The following is a 23,214-nucleotide window of genomic DNA, read 5'->3' on the forward strand; positions in this document are numbered from 1 at the left end:
TAAGTCCTTCCAGAAGGAAACCTGATTTGCCATTTGCCTGTTTAGATTGATTGAAATAGTTGGGCTCTCTAGATGCTTGAAACCTACAAAACACAAAAATTAAGCAATTGGTACTGCCTACTCCCAGCCCCCATAATGGATTCTCTCATTTTGTTGGACCTGTTAAAAGTTTAGAATAAGAATGTAATCAGTGAGGCATTTGCTTTACAGTAAGCGCTGGCCACCCCAACTGTATCAAGAACACCAGCACAGCTCTCGGGAATGCCGATGTATATTGATATCCTGTTATCTATGTTAGCAACTGCCGATTTGAATGACAGTTTTTTTCTTCTTCTCAAAATTTAGTCAGAAAAGTTATGGGCTAAGTTGAGTTTCTTTTCTATGTGATCACTTGAGGACAGAAAGAAAAAGTTAAACGATAGAAATGAGTCAATGCCATCTGAAGAGCCCCCATGGAAGACCTTTGAAGGCGGTGTCAGATATATGATGTCACGATCCCTGTGGCTCTTGGTTTTTCAAAGCTATAATTAGTACCGTGATGTGATATAGCAGCAGAATATGCTTTATATTGTGTCTACTTGTGTTTCCACAATATCCACATCAAACTCACAGCAATCATGTAGCATCACACAGACCACATATATGGCATGGCATGAAGACCAGGGGTCCGAATTCAGTTAGAAAGGTTTGATTGACCCTGACTTTCTAGCTTACTCTAAAATGGAAAAAAATAATAGCAACTGTCTATTTCACAGGATAATTGCAAAGATTAAAGACAAGAGGCCCAGAAAATGCTGAGATCAGGTCCTGGCCTGTACCCAGTAAATGTTGGTGATGGTTCTTATCACTATTCTTTGCACAATTCATTGAAACTGTTCCCGTCACACTGATTTTCCCATACATGACTCTTTCTTCCTATAAGCTGTCCTGTACATAGGCACTGCTTTATCATCACTATCTAAAAGGAGAACAATGTGTATAATTTGGTAGAAGGTCTAAACAACAAAAGATTATGCTCCAAGAAATCCGTTAGTATTCTGTGACAATGTAGAAACAAGATGGAATTCACATGTTCCCTCTGCTGACAGTAGGGATGGCTTTGTCCCTTTCAACATCTCCCTGTCATCTCCTCTAGGATTAAAGGTTCTTACCTCCAGTAATGGCTATGGCAGTACATGATGAGACGTATTCTGTAAACCTAAGATAGAGCAATCATTCCCGTTAGACCAGATGGTGTTCTGTACCTTAGCAGAGGGGGGCTGGCATGCCCCGCTGACACTGATCCAGCAGCCTCGCATCTGGGGGCAGTGCTTTGGCTTGATTGTTTCCCTTTTCATTTTAGTAGTTGTTCTTGTTGCAGGATATATTAAGGGGGGGGGGGGGCGGAAGCATGAGGCAAGTTACCTAAGCAAGTTACTTGACCAGCCTGTACCTCAGTTTTCCCATTGGTAAAATAAAGGGGTTTGATGAGATGATTGCTGTCAACACTTCTAATTGGAAGATTCTGACGCCAAACAAGACTTGTCTTTGAGACGACACTTTAAGTAAAGATTATGGTTCTCTTGGCATACAGATGTAATCATTTCATATATAGCTAGCATCATCTTTGAGTCATTTTGCCCTCTTATATATTGTGTTTCTTCTTTTTTAAAAAATCTAGTGCCTTTTAAGCTGCAAGAGGGAGAAGTCCGCATCATCTCTCTGGAGCAATGCCAGTCCTACTTTGACATGAAGACCATCACCACCCGGATGATATGTGCCGGCTATGAGTCCGGCACGGTCGACTCGTGCATGGTAAATTGCTTTCTGGTTACCGAAGAGATTCAGTTCAGCAGTAACGTCGATGGGTCCATATAAACTGGTTATGATTCATTTGTGGCCCTTTGGGAATGCTTTTTGAAGATTGCTTATTACCAAATGTTTAATTATTCACAGTGTGTACTTTATCCAGTACCCGAGTGATCCCCCTAACTACCTCCATGCCCTTCACTCAGGTTGCCCTCAGCTTTCTCATCTACTGCATGGGGAACAGCACCCTGGGTCGGCAAAACGAAGAAAAGCAGTTGTCTGGCCCATCTTAGCAGCTAGCACAAACAAGGTTCTGTGAGGAGCTAGTGGTAATCATGGTTCCAACCAGGCTGCCCCTCCCCACCTCCCCTCCCTGCCCACAGCAGAGGAGCACCAAAGGATGTTTTCAGCCATCAGGGTGACAGCGTTAAAGCACACACCACATCCCACCTTCCAGGCTGTGTGAGAGAACTACCTTTGTCTCAAGAGTTGATTGCTCCTGAGTTGATTGCTTTAGACACCCAGGATTCCTGGTCGCAGTAGTTTCCTGAGCACGCTAACTTAGCAATACAGGGAGGCGTTTTTATTTCTATATAATAAACATTCATTGAATATTATGTTGAACTAGAAACCAGGGAAGGACAAAAGAGTTATTTTTTTCTTTCCATTTTAAAATTTTAATTCCAGCATAGTTAACATACAATGTTTTACTAGTTTCAAGTGTACAATAGTGATTTAACAATTCCATACATCACCCGGGGCTCATCACATGTGCACTCCTTAATCTCCATCACTGATTTCACCCATCCCCCTCCCCACCTCCCCTCATCAGTTTATTCTTTATAATTAAGAGTCTCTTTCTTGACTTGTCTTTTTTTCCCCTGTTTGTGTTGTTTCTTATATTTCTCATATGAGTGAACTCATATGGTATCTGTCTTTCTCTGACTGAGTTACCTTGCTTAGCATTATACTCTCTTGCTCCATCCGGGTCATTGCAAATGGCAAGATTTCATGCTTTTTATGGCTGAATAATATTCCATATTCCAAGATATCCATATTCCAAGATAAATACCGTATCTTCTCTATCCATTCATCAACCAGTGAACACTTGGACTGCTTCCACAACTTGGCTATTGCAAATAATGCTGTTATAAACATCAGGGTGAATGCATCCCTTTGAATTAGTGTTTTTGTACTCTTTGGATAAATACTCAGTAGTGCTATTACTGGAACTTAGGATAGTTCTATTTTTACCATTTTGAGGAACCCCCATATTGCTTTCCACAATGGTTGCATCGGTTTGCATTCCCACCAACAGTGCAAGAGTGTCCCTTTTTCTCCACATCCTCACTAACTCTTGTTTCTTGTGTTTTTGATTTTAGCCATTCTGACAGGTATAAGGTGATACCTCATTGTAGTTTTCAAAATTTTTTTTAATGCTTATTCATTTCTTGAGAGGCAGAGACTGAGTGTGAGTGGGGGAGGGCCAGAGAGAGAGAGGGAGACACAGAATCCAAAGCAGGCTCCAGGCTCCGAACTGACAGCACAGAGCCCAACGCAGGGCTCAAACTCACAAACCGTGAGATCATGACCTGAGGCAAAGTCAGACGCTTAACCGACTGAGCCACCCAGGCACCCCTGTAGTTTTAAAAAAATTAATTAATTAATTAATTAATTTAAAATTTTACATCCAAATTAGTTAGCATATAGTGCAACAGTGATTTCAAGAGTAGATTCCTTAATGCTTCTTACACATTTAGCCCATCCCCCCCCACAACCCCTCCAGCCACCCTCTATTTGTTCTCCATATTTAATGTTTTGTCTTATGTTTTGTCCCTCTCCCTATTTTTATATTATTTTTGCTTCCCTTCCCTTATGTTCATCTGTTTTGTATCTTAAATTCCTCATATGATTGAAGTCATATGATATTTGTCTTTCTCTAATTTCGCTCACATTGAGACCTTCTAGTTCCATCCACGTAGTTGCAAATGGCAAGATTTCATTCTTTTTTATTGCCGAGTAATACTCCATTGTGTGTGTGTGTGTGTGTGTGTGTGTGTGTGTGTGTGTATACTACATCTTCTTTATCCATTCATCAATGGATATTTGGGCTCTTTCCATACTTTGGCTATGGTCGATAGTGCTGCTATAAACATGGGGGTGCACGTGCCTCTTCAAAACAGCACACCTGTATCCGTTGGATATGTATCTAGTAATGCAATTGCTGGGTCGTAGGGCAGTTCTGTTTTAAGTTTTTGAGGAACCACCATACTGTTTTCCAGAGTGGCTGCACCAGCTTGCATTCCCACCAACAATGCAAAAGAGATCCTCTTTCTCCACATCCTCGCCAACACCTGTTGTTGCCTGAGTTGTTAATGTTTTCCATTCTGACTGGTGTGAGGTGGTATCACTTTGTGGTTTTGATTTGTATTCTCCTGATGATGAGTGATGTTGAGCATTTTTTTACGTGTCGGTTGGCCATCTGGATGTCTTTGGAGAAGTGTCTATTCATGTCTTTTGTCCATTTCTTCACTGAATTATTTGTTTTTTGGGGGTTGAGTTTAATAAGTTCTTTATAGATTTTGGATACTAACCCTTTATCTGATATGTCATCTCCCATTCCATCAGTTGCCTTTTAGTTTTGGTGATTGTTTCCTTTGCTGTGTAGAAGCTTTTTATTTTGATGAGGTCCCAATAATTCATTTTTGCTTTTGTTTCCCTTGCCTCTGGAGACGTATTGAGTAAGAAGTTGCTGTGGGCAAGTCAAAGAAGTTTTTGCCTGCTTTCTCCTCTAGGATTTTGATGGCTTCCTGTCTTACGTTTAGGTCTTTCATCCATTTTGAGTTTATTTTTGTGTATGGTGTAAGAAAGTGGTTCAGGTTAATTTTTCTGCATGTCGCTGTCCAGTTTTCCCAGCACCACTTGCTGAAGAGACTGTCTTTATTCCATTGGATATTCTTCCCTGCTTTGTCAAAGATTAGTTGACCGTAGGTTTTTGGGTAAATTTCCGGGTTCTCTATTCTGTTCCATTGATCTGAGTGTCTGTTCTTGTGCCAGTATCATACTGTCTTGATGATTACAGCTTTCTAGTATAGCTTAAAGTCTGGGATTGTGATGCCTCCTGCTTTGGTTTTCTTTTTCAAGATTGCTTTGGCTATTCAGGATCTTTTCTGAGTCCATACAAATTTTAGGATTGTTTGTTCTAGCTCTGTGCAGAATGCTGGTGTCATTTTGATAGGGATTGCATTGAATATGTAGATTGCTTTGGGTAGTATCGACATCTTAACAATATTTGTTCTTCCAGTCAGGAGCATGGAATCTTTTTCCATTTTTGTGTGTCTTCTTCAATTTCTTTCATAAGCTTTCTATAATTTTCAGTGTACAGGTTTTTCGCCTCTTTGCTTATGTTTATTCCTAGGTATTTTATGGTTTTTGGTGCAATTGTAAATGGAATCGATTCATTGATTTCTCTTTCTGTTGCTTCATTTTTGGTGTATAGGAATGGTACTGATTTCTGTGCACTGATTTCATATCCTGTGACTTTGCTGAACTCATGGATCAGTTCTAGCAGTTTTTTGGTGGAATCTTTTGGGTTTTCTATATAGAGTATCATGTCATCTGTGAAGAGTGAAAGTTTGACTTCCTCCTGGCTGACTTGGATGCCTTTTATTCCTTTGTGTTGTCTTATTTCTGAGGCTAAGGCTCCGATACTATATTGAATAACAGTGGTGATAGTGGACATTCTTGTCGTATTCCTGACCATAAGGGGAAAGCTCTCAGTGTTTCCCCATTGATGATGATATTAGCAGTGGGTCTTTCATATATGGCTTTTATGATCTTGAAGTTTGATCCTACTATCTCTACTTTCTTGAGGGTTTTTATCAAGAAAGGATGCTGTATTTTGTCAAATTCTTTCTCTGCATCTATTGAGAGGATCATGTGGTTCTTGTCCTTTCTTTTATTGACATAAGAAAAGTTAACACCTATTCTTTTGAGGCTATTCCAAAAAAACAGAAATGGAAGGACAACTTCCAAACTATTCTGTGAAGCGAGCATTACCTTGATTCCAAAACCAGACAAAAACCCCACTAAAAAAAAAGGAAAACTACAGACCAATTTCCCTGGTGAACATGGATGCAAAAATCCTCAACAAGATACTAGCCAACCAGATCCAACAATACATTAAAAGAATTATTCACCACAACCAAGTGGGATTTATACCTGGGATGCAGGGCTGGTTCAATATCCTCATTGTAGTTTTGATTTGTGTTTTCCTGATGATGAGTGATGTTGAACATCTTTTCATGTGTCTGTTGGCCATCTGGATGTGTTCTTTGGAAAAATGTCTGTTCATGTCTTCTGCCTATTTTTTAATTGGGTTATTTGTGTTGTGGGTGTTGAGTTGTATCAGTTCTTTATATATTTTGGATACTAACCCTTTATTAGATTTTTCGTTTGCAAATATCTTCTCCCATTCCATAGGCGGTTTTTTAGTTTTGTTGATTGTTTCCTTCGCTGTGCAGAAGCTTTTTATTTTGATGTGGCTCTAATAGTTCATTTTTATTTTTGCTTTTATTTCCTTTCCCTCAAGAGACATATCTAGAAAAATGTTGCTGTGGCCAATGTCAGAAACATTACTGCCTGGGCATGTACATGCTGACTAGTTTTCCCAGCACCATTTGTTGAAGAGACTTTTTCCCATTGGGTATTCTTTCCTGTTTTGTTGAAGATTTATTGACCATATAATTGTGGGTTTATTTCTGGGTTTTCTATTCTGTTCTATTGATAAATGTGTCTGTTTTTGTGCCAGGACCATACTGTTTTGATCACTACAGCTTTGAAATATAACTTGAAGTCCAAAATTGTGAAACTTCCAGGTTTTTTCTTTTTCAAAATTGCATTGGTTATTCAAGGTCTTTTGTGGTTCCATATAAATTTTAGGATTGTTTGTTCTGGTTTTGTGAAAAATGCTGTTGGTATTTTGATAGAGATTGCATTAAATCTGTAGACTGCCGTAGGTGGTATGGACATTTTAAGAATATTTGTTCTTTCAATCCAAGATCATGGAACATTTTTCCATTTCTTTGCGTCATCTTCAATTTCGTTCATCAATGTTTTATAGTTTTCAGAGTATAGGTCTTTCACCTCTCTGGTTAAGTTTATTCCTGGTATCTTACAATTTTCGGTGCAGTTGTAAATTGGATTGTGAATTTCTCTTTCTGCTTCAAAGAAGTTTACAACAGAGTGCAACTGCTATGGAAGACCTTTGTTATTTCACTGCTGTTCAGTAAATCAGATTGCCCCTCACATTTTAGAATTGAGGAAGAGATCAACAATGTCATTACCACTCACACAACATAACAAAAGAACATCTCAGTGGCCTATTTCAAAATGGGCAAATCAGAGAGGCAGGCGCCTCCTCTGGAATTTCACCAAGGCCACAGTCTCTTCTGCTTCCTGACCACGAATTGTCCAAATGAGGTGGGCAGCGGTGGCAGAATTCCTACCTTCATATGAGAGGCCCAGGTTTGATTTCCCAAGCCAAAAAAAAAAAAAGTGTTTGGGAAGGCAGCTTGGTATGGGTCTTGGGACACAGAATGTGCAGCCTGAAAGTTTTGGGTTGGGTCCTATCTCTGCCTGTAAGAACAAAGTGACCTGGAGAAGTTTCTCTAGAAAGTTTTCTCATAAGATGGGGCTGATTCTAATATTCGGGGTGTTTGATGATTACCCACGTCCATGTATGGGAAAGCCCTATCTTTCACCTATCTGTGTGTGATGTCCGACTCACTCACTCAATGAATTGTACCTTTAGCATCAGTATCTATCGGTTGGTGCTTGTTGTGTTCCAGTATCTCTTCCAAGTGCTTTTTAATAACTCATTTAATCCTCACAATCAACGCTTGTGGCAGTATCATTGTTTTTGCTATTTTACAAATCAAGACAACAAGGGAGCAGAGAGGTTAAGTAATTAACCCCGTATCACCCAGCATGAAGGTGGCAGAGTGAGGATATGAACTCAGGAAGTCCAGCTTCAGGGTCCAACCGCTACACTCTCCTGGTAACAGTGATGAGCGTGTATACATTTCTCCCTGTTCCCAACACCATTCAGAGACCCACCCCAAATTAGTGCCTCTTCATCCCTTGGTAATTGCTAAAGGAGAAGAAGGGAGGTGTTCTTTGAAAGAGAATTGAAGCCCAAGCACAGGCACAGGCATGTTCATATCATGGCGCCTGGTAGGAACTAGGTCCTAGGAGTTCAACACTGTGGGTGTCTTAAATGCATACCAGATACTCTATAATACATCCCCAGGGAGAATACAGAACAAAACAAATAATCAAAAGCTACTTTTTCCCCAGGTCTGGAGCAAGATTATTTACCAGAACCTCTCGTTATCTTCCTCAATTACATCCACAGCATACATTGGAAGCTGTTAGACCCTTCTGTTAAGGTCTAGAAATAAATCATGGGGATCAGTACTGAAGCCAAACATAAACTTTGGCCGAACACCCAATATTATGAAAAGGAAGAGGACCAAAAAAGAGCAAATTATGCCTTTTTGCTGTATAATCCCTTGTATTTGAATTGCTTCTTTCTCCTCTCTTGCTTTCCACCTGACACTTGTTTATTTGCCTCACGACACTTCACTCAAAATCCACATCTTGGGAAGGCAAGATGGCTTTCAAGTAGAGTTATGCTTGGTACCCAAGCAGACTTGTGACCTCTCTGGGACAGAAAAAATGGTGCCTTCTTCGTCTGCACAGACCCTAGCACAGAATCTTGCAGAGTAGATGCTGAATAGTTATTTGGCTAAATTCCTGATCTGAAAGTACAGAGATGCTGACCTGTACCCGTCTCATTTTTTTTAGAAATGCTAGTTACATTTGATTTTATTGGCAGCATCTTTCAGTATACCGAATTCCCAAGTTACCGTGTACCCCTTTCCATTCTCTTCTCTGAAGAGGCTTCTTTTTTAGAGGCAACGTAGGCACATCCAACTTTAATAACACTCTGGCATAATGAACAGCTTATCCTAAATAAGTCAGCATTTTACTCTTGCCTTTACCTAAGGGGAGATAAAACAATTGTGGAATTTGATAACATTTTTCTAGTAAATTTTGCCTTAAAAAACTCCATGAGGCTTCCGGGCAGAACAGTTTATTCAGCCTCTTGCAAGGTCTATCCTTACTATTCAGGCTTACGGCATTGCTAAGTTAGGAACGTAAGGATCGCCATTGCCACAAAAGCCCACAGCACAGTCAAAAACTCTATTTCTCTCTAATAGCAGTGGTAGTTGCTGACACTTGTGAGTAGTTATGGAGCTGGAGTCATGGTGTCAGGACGCCTGCGTCTAACGCTAACTCTGCCAATGAACACGTGACACACCTGTGCTTCAGGCTCATTGCCTCCAACATGCATATTATAATTATTGTCAACTCATAGGGGTTTCATGAGGATTAAATGAGCTAATCTGAGGGCAAGTGTTTAGAGGAGGCATCGATAAACATAATTACTGTTTTTCTCCAACATGACCAGAGCGGGAAGACCATCTAGCTAATTCTAAGTCTGAAATTCTTACAGGGCAAGGATTATTGGTAAACTCCCACTATGAATTTCCACACTTACTTCCTTATTTTACAAGGTATCCATCCCTCTCTTTTGAGGCAGTGTGGAATGCACTTAATCTCTGATCTTTTCAGATGTAACAAATAGTAACATTTATAAAGTCATAGTGTCTTAATTACATGTGGGCAAAAGAACGGCAACACCTGAAGTTAGATGTCAAGAATGAAAATCCCCAGCGTGTGAAAGAGAATACAAGCTATCCACAAAATACCTTGCCGGAAATAATTCTTATGTGGTGTTTTCCATTCAAGCATACTAATTGGAACGGTCCTAAAAACTATTAAGAAATCAAGCAAGTTGTCAGTGTCTTTTACTGAATGCACACATTAATGGAGCATGAATCTTGAAAATAGGGTTATTCTGGAGTATTTTTCTAGTAATGCTTTGTGGAGAAAATCAAATCTTTGAATGTCCCATTTGGGTACTTACGACATTTATAAAATGACTCAAAGTTAAAGAACGAGATCAAACTAGCAGAGTATTAGTTCTGATACACCCACTTAAAAAGAAATTATGACCTATTTGAATTTAGCACAGGAAATGAGAAATCTTCTGATTTCTTGGGGGAAAAAAAAGAATGTAGTCCTTTCCCAAGGCACCTCCATTTTTTTCAAGATCAGAGTGTAAGTGCAAGTTCCACTTGCGTAGGTCGAAAGCACGCTCCCTCCACCAGTTGGCAATGAAAGCTTTGTTAGAACTTTCCAAGAAGTTGGTTAAGCTGGGTTTGGCTTTATTGCACCCTCAGGATAACACAGACGCCATGAGGGTTCCGAAATACCAGTGACTAATGTGCACTGCTATTCATTACAGGGTGACAGCGGCGGGCCACTTGTTTGTGAGCGGCCTGGAGGACAGTGGACATTGTTTGGTTTAACCTCATGGGGCTCCGTGTGCTTTTCCAAAGTCCTGGGGCCTGGGGTTTATAGCAATGTGTCATACTTCGTCGAGTGGATTGAAAGACAAATATATATCCATACCTTCCTCCTAAACTAATCCCAAAGATGATCAGAGACTTTTGCCAGCTACATTCAAAGAAAATGGCCTTTTTGACTGTGGAGTGCTTCCCGCAGAGAGCTGAACAGAAGCACTTTCCGTGGACCGGGATGCTCGGCAGTGCACTGCAAATTTTCATGTTTGTTTTGGTCTAATTTTATTCAGTTTTTTTTTTCAACTTTAGTTTTCTCTTATTTCAAGTTTAATGAAGTCTTTAAAAAAAAAACCCAAAACAAAGAAAAGCAGATTTTGTTCTCTTGCCAGGCCTAACCTTGACCTTAGCACAAAATTTATCAGCCCTGGAATATGACAGGTGCTAGGGGAACAGGTTATGGAAAATTCTCTTTCAGTCACAAAGAGGACCTTGAGATCCAGGATGACTAATCTTTGCCGGTTTTTGTTTCTTGAGCACAGTGGCAAATTGCAATATTAATGCTGGAGACTTGCTTTTGATTTATTAAAAAGCCAGGATAATTTACAAGCTTAAATGATTTACTGTTACTCTTCTCAAGTTTGCATAATTCTGAGAACCTATGACGGACAGATATAAAAGACAAGTAGCATCCACTGCGGTAGCTGAAATGGAAGGACATTTTGAACACAAAGTTCTTCAGACATCAACATTAGCACTCCCATAGAGGACTGCACGCTCTGAACTCAAATCAAGGATGTTGCTTTATAGAAAAGCCTCCACAAAAGCTTCTCCAGAGCTGGGGTTTGTTCATTGTGTATCGGCTGACTGAGATTTTAACAACTAGAAGCATATTCGTGGAAAACATTTTGTTTTGCCTGTGTGACAATGAATGGAGATTAAAGCTTGCCAAAGGAGAACTCGCTTTAGACTGGAGAGATTCAATTTTGGAAGAGGAAAATTAAATTGCACCCGACCTCCAATTCCGTATTTTCCAATTGTCCTGTGTTCACCCATAACAATAGAGTCGCAGAACCGCATCTCAAAGCACGGTGAAAGTTTGCCTGGAGTACCACATTTTGTCCTTGAAACATGTTTCATATCTGGTGTTGTTGCCATTTCCTCCTGTTGATGATTAAAACAAAATTTTTTTACTGCTTTTAAGCACTAGGCCACTTTATGCACGTCAATCTCTCCCCACTAAAAAGCTCCAAAATATAGATTTTCACGTGTAAGTAATTTAGTTAGGCATTCATTTTGCAACATCCAAATGCCTTTTGAGCAAGTAGGGTTCCCTACTAACCTTCACCAGCAAGCAACCCGGACTGCCTCAGCAGACACTACGCGCTATTTTATACATGTATTTTTCTACTCTTTTCTATGTGCCCACATATTTCAGTTTCAAAAAGTTGTCTTGACACGTTCCATGTTATTCCTCTCCTATTCTCTAGTTTGTGTGAACCTACTCAGAATGTGAAATCCAGCACCGGAATTGCAGTCACAATTGTATGAAAGTTTAAGAACATTATGTCAGTTTTGTTATAGTTGTAGGTACATACTTAATGTAATAACTTTTAGCCTCGCTCAACTTCTGTTCAGTCAAGTGTACCTGTTGTACTTATTTCAAATAACCTGCAATACAAATAAAGTGGTACAATCCTTTTTTTTTTTTTTTTTTTTTTTTTTAATGGACATGGAACATGGATGGAAAGTCCCAGGACACTGTGTCTCCCACCATAATTGTTGGCCCCAGCCGCCTACCAACCCGAATTTACCTGTCTTGGACTCCCTCTCACAGGAACGTGCTCTTTTATTTTAGGTAACGGATGGCTTTTGGAAGTGAAAGGTTGCTAATAGTCTCAGGTTACTTAAGTGTCCAAAGAAAACTTTAATCCTGGTAAGAGTGCAAGGATCTTTCATATCTACAGAGTACATTTTGGGAGCCTGGAATAATTCTTTCATAAATCTTTTGGGATAAAATTATACCTCAAAATATACATTATTAACCATTTTTTTCTGGCTATAAAGAACAATGATCCCTCAAATTTGGGAAAACATATTGAACACCAAAATGCAATAACTTTGTGTAAAGGTTACTCACTTGTAAATGAGGCCCGTTAAGGGCTTGATATGGATCCCAAATCTTTTTTGCCTGAGGGCTAGCTGTGTGACAGAATCCTGAATTTTTCAGAATCTAAAAGATACAATACAGTTTAGCACCCAGTAATACATTTTTATAGTAAAACATCTGAATAATTATATTAAATAGTTTTACATCTGTCTGGTACATTTAATTTGTGCCTAACTTATGAAAAAACCCTCAAGTTCCAGACCTCTTGGGATTTTAGAATTGTGGATAAGAGATTGCGGACACATAACATGAACACTCGAGTTTCTTCTACTCTTATGTACGGATACTTGATATCTGGAAACTTAACTTTTTTTCTTAGTCTTCTTGGCTTATTCTTTTTCTCTTTAGATTCTAACCCTTTATTCATATTCAGAGAATGAATGCCAGCTGCTATGACATTACTGATTTTTCCATATAAGAAAAGGTCACTACAATACTCTGGTAAAAGGTGTGCTTTAAGAGCTTCCTTCTAAGCTCAGGTAACAATTGCTATTAGGTTCAGTGGTATCTACAGGAATGATGACAGTTTTTTGTACAAATTATTTATTAAACAATTTAAAAAAAATCATTAAGAAAGCAGAAAGCAACCTCTAATATCATGTGGGATTTTGAAAGTTCTAGAAATCAGTCTGTATAAAAGACTATTTGTAGTAGCATCAGACAGTTATAAAAAAAAAATGTCAGACCAGGAAAGTGGGTATCAGGAAAAGATCAAGCCCTGAGAATAACAGATTAATAGTCATAAGACCTTGATACAGACAGAGAACATTAGCATGGAGATTTCAGGAAGGAGATTCTGGGTGACTAGTGGCTGACAATGTTCAGATGAATAGATACTGAATTTTAAAAAGAACTCAACAAGAATAGATGATCTTATAATACCTGGGTTTACTTGGTAAACTAGACTTTGTTCCAACTAAAGCCAGCATACATGATTTGCAACAGCAAGTAACTTGCTATGGACATTCCTGTCCTAAAATGTATTAAAAAAATGAAGTTTTCTAAGAACCTCATGAAATCCTTCTGAGAACCACCTGTATCAGTCCCAATTCATAATAAATCACTTTTAAAAGTTGTAACACCAGAGAAGTTGTAGGATTCTGTAAGGACCATGAACCCTCAAATGGTCTCTTAAAGACTGTTTTGAAATTGATTGTCTCATTTTGATCAGGCTTTTGATTGTAAGTTTTAGAATACAAGAAATTGCCAAATAGGCTAGAGACTCAGCTGATTCTGTCTGCCCTTACCTATGGTCTGTGTCCCAGCTGACAGCAGCTGCATAGAGGCAGACCTCATAAAAGGTCGTCTTTTGACTGAAAGCTGAGAGAGAAACACATTCCTATGGAACCCTGGCATCCCTCTGCCCTTTCCCAATGAAGACTCCCCCTCAAGAGAACACTGACATGAGCAGAAGGATATGCCTAACATCTGCAGACGACCAAAGGCATCTTCCTGCATGAAATAAGCTACTAATAATCACTAACTCCATTTCAAATAGTAGAGCTATTACCCTATTTTAGGTACTCTGTCATTAGAAGGTTCTTTGAATTTTTTTTCTGGAAGTGAACCATTTATATGTAACATTTTTTCTCTTTGGAGTTCTAACTGATCTGAAAACTACGTTTTCTTCATTTAAAACAATTCAGATTGGAGTCTGCTCATTGAAAACACTTCCCTGGAATCGGAGATCTCCCAATTAAATAAATACATCTCAAAGGAATCCTTTAAGAATGTCTGCACTTGTAAGACAATAAAAGAGCTTTTACAAAGTCCAAAAAGTTTCATAAAAGCATTTGATTCTGAATTAAGTATTTCACTTCCCTAAACACTGTTCAGGTCACCCTCCAAGTCCTTTTACAAATGTATCTACAAACATACGATAAAGGTCATCACATTGGCTTTTCCAAGCACAGTAGAATGAATGTTCATGTCCCTTAGGGAAAAATCCATTTCATTCTTGATAGAGGTAGCCTCTTCAAGGTCCCTCTTCCAAATCTGAGGGAATACTTGCAACTCCAAGGAGGCTACAATGCTTTTTCTTTTTTAACCCTTTGGGGGCCCAGCCATCCCTGAGGCCTTGGCTTCACAGTAGTCTGAGTCCAAAGCAGTTTCATGTACAGAGAAGTCTCCCTGGTCAACAGGACGAGAAGGTGCTGACATCATTGCAAAGATGTCAGCAGGGTCAGACTTAGCTCTTTTCTCTGACTTGGAGTCTGAGTGGTCAGCATTCTTGGGTGTCACTTGGCCCATCTTTCCAGCCTCTGCCCACTTCTTGAGAGCTTTAGTCCTCTCCTCTGGAGTCAGTCTGTCAAAGTGCTTCGCCCTTAGAACTGGAGATGGAAATAGGGATCCCTGAAGAACTCGGTATACAAACCTAGGTTACAAAAAGCACCACAGAGTTACATTCACCTCAAATGTAGCACAGGGACACAAAAAATACTCACCAATTAGAAAAAGTAAAAGGGTCTGGTGGCCATTTGTCTTCCTGAGGTAAAAGGAAAAGATAAGCAAACTATAAAATGGAGGCAGTAACAATATTAAATAAGTTGATATTTGTAAAGCACGTGGAAAACAGTGAGTGCCCTAAAAGTGCTTGTCAAATCAATAAAAAAAATAAAATATTAGCAGGAGAGGTGCCGACACTGCTAGATCATAGGCTGTTAGATAAGTTAATACATGGAAAGCAGACAGAGTGTTGGCACATAGTAAGCATTCAAAAAATGCTAGCTCTTAGTTTCCTGTGAGTACTATGACACATTGCTACAAACCTGTCCCTTTCAGTCCAAGCTGGCAGTGTTTATGCTGGTACAGGATTCTCATAAACCTTGTGGGTCTCCAATATATATGTCATGCAGAGTTATGCCATTAATTGAGGGTCCTCCACAGATCTTTCCTATATAACCCCATCTCCTTTCCTGGTGGCTGTCAAGATGGCTGAAGGGATCCAGAGGTCACAGACCTGATCTCTTCAGCACCAGCAAAAGGTTGTCCAGCCACACTGTTCCCCTTTTCTCTAGAGCATATTCCCCAAAGCCAATCTCTTAATTGTAACAACTTTTAAAATCTGGATAGGCTGAGAATTTTCTAAATCTAACTTCTCTGGGTTTAACAGGCCTTCCCTCAGTCTATTTTCTCTCACATTTTACTCTAAGCAGCATGCAGAAACCAGGCCAAATCTTCAACACTAAATATCCAAGTTCATAGTTCATCAATTCTGTTTTCCACATAACAGAACACACTTTGGGTACGTTTTCTGCCACTACATTGCAAAGATCCCCTTCCCTCAAATTTCCAATACCCTGTTCCTCATTTCTTTCTAACTCCTCACCAGTGCCTTTAACACCCACATTTCTAGGAACATTCTGTTTAAGACCGTCTATGTATTTTCTAAGATGATATGGTTTTTTCAACCCATGCTTCTCACTTGCTTCTGAATCCCCACCAGCAGGAACTTTAATGTCCCTGATTATCTACAGTCTGTTTAAAGAAGTCTAGCATTTTTCTATCAGGTACCTCTAAATTCTTCCAGTCTCTGCCCATTCTCCAGTTTCCAAGCCACCTTCACATGTTTAGGTATTTGTGATAGCAACACCCATCTTCCCCATATCAAAGTCTGTTAGTTTCCTAGGGTCGTTGTAACAAATTACCATAAACTTGATGGCTTAGAATGACCAAACTTTATTCCCACGGTTCTGAAGGCCAAGAGTTTTTGTTTTTTTTTAAGTTTATTTATTTTGAAAGAGAGAGCACAACTGGGGAGGGCAGAGAGACAGGGAGAGAGAATCCCAAGTAGGCTTCGTGCTGTCAGCACTGAGCCTGACTCAGGACTCAAACTCATGAACCATGAGATCCTGACCTGAGCCAAAATCAAAAGTTGGATGCTTAACCTACTGAGCCACCCATGTACCCGCTGGAGGCCAAAAATTCTGGCATTGGTTCACTGAACCAAAATCTAGGTGGAGCAAAGGCCATGCAACTTATAAAGGTTCTAGAGGGGAATCCAGTCCTTGTCTCTTCCAGCTTCTGATAAGTGCTGGCATTCCTTAGCCTGTAACCAAGGAATCTCTGCCACTCTGGTTGGAGTGCTTTCTCTGCAACTGCTTGTGTCAAATTGTCCTCTGCCTCTCTCTCATAAGGATACTTACGATTGCATTTAGGGCCCACCCAGATAATACGGGATAATCTCGCCATCTCAGTATCCTTAATCACATCTGCATAAGCAAAAAACTCAACATTCACAGGTTCCAGGGATTAGGGCATGGGTATATTTTAGGGGGTCACTTTTTTCAGCCTAGCACAACAATGTCAGATAGAATTGTACTCTTAGTGGTACAATTGGGAGGATTTTTCTTTTCGGGCTATAACTTTTTAGGAATTGTGTCTTCATAAATTCTACAAGCTCATCTTGTTAGTTTTTATTCTATTTATTTATTTTTTCATTTTAGTTTTGTTTTGTTTCTTCTTTTATTTATTTTTTATATGAAATTTATTGTCAAATTGGTTTCCATACAACACCCAGTGCTCATCCCAACAGGTGCCTTCCTCAATGGCCATCACCCACTTTCCCCTCCCCCGCACCCCCCATCGACCCTCAGTTTATTCTCAGCATTTAAGAGTCTCTTATGGTTTGCCTCCTTCCCTCTTTGTAACTTTTTCCCCCCTTCCCCTCCCCATAGTTCTCTGTTAAGTCTCTCAGGATCCACATATGAGTGAAAACATATGGTATCTTTCTCTGCCTGACTTATTTCACTTAGCATAACACTCTCCAGTTCCATCCACGTTGCTACAAAAGGCCAGATTTCATTCTTTCTCATTGCCAAGTAGTATTCCACTGTATACATAAACCACATCTTCTTTATGGACAGTTGATGGACATTTAGGCTCTTTCCATAATTTGGCTATTGTTGAAAGTGCTGCTATAAACATTGGGGTACAACTGCCTCTCTGCATCAGCACTCCTGTATCCCTTGGGTAAATTCCTAGCAGTGCTATTGCTGGGTTATAGGGTAGATCTATTTATAATTTTTTGAGGAACCTCCACACTGTTTTCCAGAGTGGCTGTACCAGTTTGTGTTCCCACCAACAGTACACCTCGCACCGGTCAGAGTGGCTAAAATGAACAAATCAGGAGACTATAGATGCTGGAGAGGATGTGAAGAAACGGGAACCCTCTTGCACTGTTGGTGGGAATCACCTTGTTAGTTTTTGATCTGAAAGCTGGTAATCACAGTGAGTAGCATAGAAGCATCTCAGTTGAGCAGTAATACTGTCAAGTATACAATCGTAAACACCATAGAAGGACTCAAGAGGGCTTTTCTTACACATTTCTAGAAGGAACGCCCATCAGTAACAGAGTTTGTGCTCATGCTGTCTCACATTGGTGTTACAAACTGGGGGGTGGCAAACTTTCTTCCGGCGGGCCAGACAGTAATATTTCAGGCTTTGCAAGCCAGACGGTCTCTGTTGGAACTACTGGACTCTGCTACTGTAGTGCGAAATCAGCCATAGATAACTCATAAATAAGTATGTCTATGTTCCAACGAAACTTTATTTACTTTTAAAAACAGGCAGCGGGTCAGATTTGGCCTGGGAGTCAGTTTGTCAGCTCTCTTATCTGAAATCACCATTTGACTCTCACACCATGTTTACAAAGGTAGAACAACTATTTGGCAAAGTGTTTCCAGCTAAACAGATAAATTTTATAAAAATATAAAGAGAAAGAGCTATAGATTAAAAATCCATGTATACTTCTTAGCCAGTTCCATCCCGTACAATATTAGAAATTCCATTTAAACTAAAATGGGAAAGGTAACTGAACTCAGATTAAGTTTTCAGCAGTTATAGGCTGTAGAAAGACCAATGCTGTCCCTCAGTATGCATTCTCCCCTTTTTCCTTTTAGAAACACTCAGATTTTAGCCACTCAGAGTCCAGATACTTAAGTTCTAGTTAAGGGGATATGAGCAACTTCTGGGTCACTTCTGCATCAAAAAAAAAAAAAAAAAAAAAAGGAAGAAGAAGAAAGCTGCTCGCACTCCATTTTCTCTCTTTCTCCCTCCTGCAGGCAGGGAGGTGGATGGGCTGAGGGTGAGTCACCTTCAATCATGCAGATAAGGGCAACACCCGTGGGGATTGGCAGAACAAAAGGACAGAGGAAAGGATCCTCATATAACCTTGTGGGTGAAGCTGCCCCATCTTTGGGGACTGCCAACCAGTCAGAATTTTCCACGAGAGAGACCTATCCCTTCCAGTTCACTTAAACCATATCTGTTCTCTGGTAAAGGAGCTAACACACCAATGTTTTAACTAGTACACAGGCTGACCTCTCCACTAGTAAACAGGACGGTCTGCCATCCATTCTCAGCAGCTGCCTGAAGAATTCTCAGCCTGTGATCTCACTTCCTCTCTTGATGATAAGACACCATACCTGGGCAGAAGGGCGACGCAGGCTGCGAGGACACAGACCAAGTAGAACACTGGATCCAGCATGTGCTCCTGCATAATCCAGTGGGGGTTGGATGGCGGGTTGCAAGTCACACACATGGCTCCAAACACCAAGGCAAAGAGAAAATAAGACAAGACACTACCAACGATGACCAGCATGTGGATCCAGGTCTGCAAGACATGAAAAGCGGGGGAAATGAACACTCTCTCACTGACAGGGATTTGCGCCCCGGTGCACTCTGCTCTGTTGAAGAGACAACATGTCTGAGCAATGAATAAGCGTCACAAACCTTAGGGAACAAAACACAAAATACCAAAGAGATGAGAGCATCTTTCGTGAACAGTTCATATCACTGTTGAAATTCTGTAAAGCTAAGTCAAATGCCAACAGGTTGATTCTGATGACTATTTTATATTGTCCACGCACCATAAGGTGTCGCATTCTCGCTTTCTCTCTAATACAGTCACTAATTGGTCTGTTTCTTCATTAAGTTATACTTCAGTCCTCAAACTTTACCCATTCACAGGGCTGGCAGACATTACTGTTCCTCACCAATATTCGAATTTCTTCCCATCGTAAGCACTTGGAAGCATTGCATTTCCTCATCCCCTTGAAATTAAGTATAGCCATATATCCTGCTTTGACCAATGAAATGTGAATGGAAGAGAGATGCAAAATGTCCAGGTTAGAGGCATGGAAGAGCTGGTGTGCAATTTCCCATGCTGTCTCCTTTCCTTCCATGTTGACCAAGAAGATCCCCCTTTTGGGAGGGACAATTCCAGATGGTAAAGCTACAAGACACAGCCAGGGCACTCAGCCCCCCACTCAGAGAACAAGTACTCTAGAGCTATCTGGAACCTCAGCTGACTTTATATGAACAAGAAACAAATCTTTTTCTTCACACTGTAGCCTAGCCACCTTTGTATCTGTGGATAGCTTGGAATTTTTCTTAATACATATATACTTTAAGTTTATTTATTTTGAGAGAGAGAGTGAGAGTGGGGTAGAGGCAGAGAGAGAGGGAGACAGAGAATCCCAAGCAGGCTCCGCCTCGTCAGCACAGAGCCGACGCAGGGCTCAAACTCATGAACTGAGCCGAAGTCGGAGGCTTAACCCACTGAACCATCCAGGTGCCCCTCTTAGTATTTCCCTTAAACTGGCTTACTATTTAAGTAACTTCATTTCGAAAAACAAGGAGGTGACTTCCTTAAATGCAGTGTCGCCATTACCTAGTATCGTAAGTGCCAGGTCTACAGTCTGACCTTCGTTACAAAGGGAAATTGGCACAGTGGGGTATTCAGTGTTATTTAGTGCAGTGGACACTAACACCTAAGATCGTGGTGTATACCATGGTGGAAAAGGTTATGCTTTTGGGGGGAAGCACTGCCTTCAGTAATATTTTCTAAGGCTATAATTTTCTCCTTTTCTCTCTTAATTCTGCAAAGTATTTCCCCAAGGTAGACATCTTCACACGCATCACAAAGACTGCTCATTTTGTGTAAAATGTACAAACTGCTCAGAAAGTGTTGGCTACATCCTGATGGTCATCATGCCTCTAAGGCAATGATTTGTTATCTTTTGTCTTTCTTTCTCAGATGTCTTTCCTTCCCACTGAACGCTACTGCCTGAATTTTTTCCCTAAGGATGTGCATTTGGCAAGTGAGACAGCAACTTGATGGTTGGCACATTTACAGAAGTTGATATAGTTAGAGTCAAGAGACACTGGGTGAAAACAGGGAGGTGGGGGGTGACAATGAGATGAGGGTGCTTCACACCCTCCCAATGGCTGACTCTTACTGACAAGGGACTCTCCGAGGCTGTGAGCTCTAGCCTCCCCTGGCATGAGAAAAAAGTTTAATGATGCGTCCTATAAAGGACACTATTTGCTATATAAATAGCAAACACTGTTTTTCTTGGTGCCTGGCTTTCACTTTCTTCCTTCTCAGTGCGGGTACCCGACATTGTGCACAGTCTTGGCACGATATCCCTCCTCTATCCAAAGTCTAGGACTGAAGCTAAGGAAACAGAATTCTGTCACCAGGGACTAAACTTGGAGCACAGTGAGGCAAGAGCAGAAAGAAAATGACTATAGCCAATTCAGCACAGAGCAATCTTGTCTGTTAGTTTGTTTCCTGGATGTCTGGAGCCACTCTCGTTTCTCAGGATGGTTTGGTTTGATCATCGTTCTTCAGTATATTTTTAATAACTTTTCTATTTGCTCAGGTTGCTGTTCATAACCAGTGAACCCAAACGGACACACTTGATCCATTAGATCCTTTGAAACGCTAATAAATGCTAGAACCTATGACAATTCCTTGGGTAGTAACTAAGAGTGCCTACAAAATTGTTTAAAAATGAAATCAAATAGATACTAAAACAATGCCAAATATTTTAGTTCTAGAATTCCCTTTAGTCTCCCTACCTGGTATTTTCAGATATTAACCTTTTACTACACTCTGGGCTTGTACAGTTTGATTACAGAAGGTTGTAAGCAAAGGAAGTGATGCCAGAAATATTCAGCTCTACTTTAGAATTTATTATAAATAATTTTACAATATAACTGCACATATTTCAACTATAACCTCATTCAGCTATTCCTGTGTAAAATGCATTCACTTACCAGGGTGGTAAAAACACTCTAAATACTGGTTAGTCATTTAATTATTTGTTTATCCATTCAAATATTTTTAAGCACCTACGATGTGCCAGTCTTGTCCTAGATTCTGGTATACAGTGGTCAACAAAATAAATATGAACTTTGTCCTCACAGAGATTATAGTTTAAGGCAGAAGGTAAACACGAATCAGACAATCACGTAACTGCTGAATAATAAGAAATTATTATTAGGGTGATGGATAAAAGCAAACAGATGGCATGAGACAATGGATGGTTAGGGAAGGGGCCCTGGGGAAAGCAGCATTTTTGCTGAGACCCAAAATAATATTTGAGCTGGGAAAAGTGTGGGGAACCAAGGGAATAAGAATACTCCCCTCAGGAGGTATGGTGAATGCTAAGGACCCGATAAGGTAAGGAGCTCACTGTATCGGAGCCACTGAAAAGGGACAGTGTGTTTCCAGTGGAAATGTGATTGGAGAGAAAAGGAGAGGTATCACTGCATGAAGTCTTGTAGGCCATCTTAGGGCTTTTCAATTTTATTCCAAGTACAGTAGGAAATCACTGAAGGGTTTTACCCAAAGGACAGCAACAAGACATGGTTTGTGTTTCAAAAGGATGATTCTGGTTGTTTTGCAGAGGACGGCTAGAGGAGTCAAGAGTAGAGGTTGGTGGGAAGACTAAGGAGGCTGTACAATAGTCCAGGAAGAGATGATAGTGGCTTAGACTATAGCAAAGATGATGCCAACAGAAATGAGGAACTGGCATCAATAATCACAGAGGCAGTTTATTCTTCAGAGCTGGGTAGAATGTTCACCTGCAAAGGAAGGTTTATAACCAAGTTCCCATGATCTGAATCCTACACATTAGCTTTGCTGTAGAGAGCTACAGTGCAATCATTTTGATGAAGAGACCTAACTTTATCATTAAGTCAGCAAATAAGATAAAAAAGACCTAGATTTAAATGAATAGTACAAATTCTGGAGGGAAGATAATATGTTCCTGTATCATGAGAAATTTTGTTGTGATAAAATCATCATTTACTAAAGTCAGTATACCAGGATTATGGCACAACCCCTCTTTTTAGTTGAGTTGCAAGACATCAGCACAATCTAATAATGTTGGCCATCTTGAAGAGTATTGGCCATCAATTATTTCTCCAGCCGGATTCACGCCTCCATGAACCATCCATCATGGCTACCACCAAGGGGACCAGGTAGGTATCTTCCACTTTCCCTGGCTATACATCGAGCTCAACATAATGGCACTCAACAGTCAACAAGAGTAGCCATGAATCACCCCTCTTATTGGGAATCATTACTCTTGTTAACATGTGTCTTCTAGGCATGAAGGGTTTAAGCAGGGTCACTGCTAACAGAAGACACTTCCCCAAGCACAGTTTCAGCCCAATTCAGAGGCAGGAAAACCACTCACCAAACTGTTGCTTTCAATCACCAGGTGGAGGATAATGATGAACAGAGCAGCTGTGTTCAGGGGGTTTCCAAATGCAAAGATGTCAATGTCTGAGCCCTGGTAGGTCTACAAAAAGGACAACAGGCGGTGATGCAGGAGAGTTGTCACACTCAGTGGTGTGAATACCATTCCTTTATTGTACAGCTCAACTGTGGATGGGTCCCTTCTTCAACAACGGGTCATTTAGGATAAACTCAAACATTTCCAGAAGAGAGAGACTGACTCTTAGCTAGGCCGT

The 23,214-nt window shown here is 40.3% G+C and overlaps 2 protein-coding genes across 13 annotated transcripts in view; one reads left to right on the forward strand and one right to left on the reverse strand.

Annotated features, from left to right (window-relative positions):
• CORIN (corin, serine peptidase) overlaps positions 1-11,978 on the forward strand; it is a 256,694-nt gene extending 244,716 nt beyond the window's left edge. For 7 of the 8 annotated variants that reach the window (XM_019412753.2, XM_019412758.2, XM_019412728.2 and 4 more), the window contains 2 exons: positions 1,661-1,794; positions 10,223-11,978. In XM_019412753.2, the coding sequence (XP_019268298.2) occupies positions 1,661-1,794; positions 10,223-10,405 (317 nt within the window). In that variant the 3' untranslated portion in view covers positions 10,406-11,978. Of the gene's footprint in view, positions 1-1,660; positions 1,795-6,379; positions 6,806-10,222 lie in introns of those variants that run through there. The other variant, XM_053901606.1, reaches the window with a different exon arrangement.
• Positions 11,979-12,884: 906 nt separating this feature from the next.
• Positions 12,885-23,214, reverse strand: part of ATP10D (ATPase phospholipid transporting 10D (putative)) — a 108,743-nt gene continuing 98,413 nt past the window's right edge. For all 5 annotated transcript variants that reach the window (XM_053901604.1, XM_053901605.1, XM_053901603.1 and 2 more), the window contains 3 exons: positions 22,938-23,042; positions 18,873-19,060; positions 12,885-14,821 (listed from right to left, as the gene is read on the reverse strand). In XM_053901604.1, coding sequence (XP_053757579.1) covers positions 14,491-14,821; positions 18,873-19,060; positions 22,938-23,042 — 624 coding nt within the window. In that variant the 3' untranslated portion in view covers positions 12,885-14,490. The remainder of the gene's footprint in view (positions 14,822-18,872; positions 19,061-22,937; positions 23,043-23,214) is intronic.

Source organism: Panthera pardus, unplaced genomic scaffold, assembly GCF_024362965.1.
Source record: "Panthera pardus isolate Hobbes unplaced genomic scaffold, ASM2436296v1 HiC_scaffold_13, whole genome shotgun sequence".
Classification (NCBI taxonomy): Eukaryota; Metazoa; Chordata; class Mammalia; order Carnivora; family Felidae; genus Panthera; species Panthera pardus.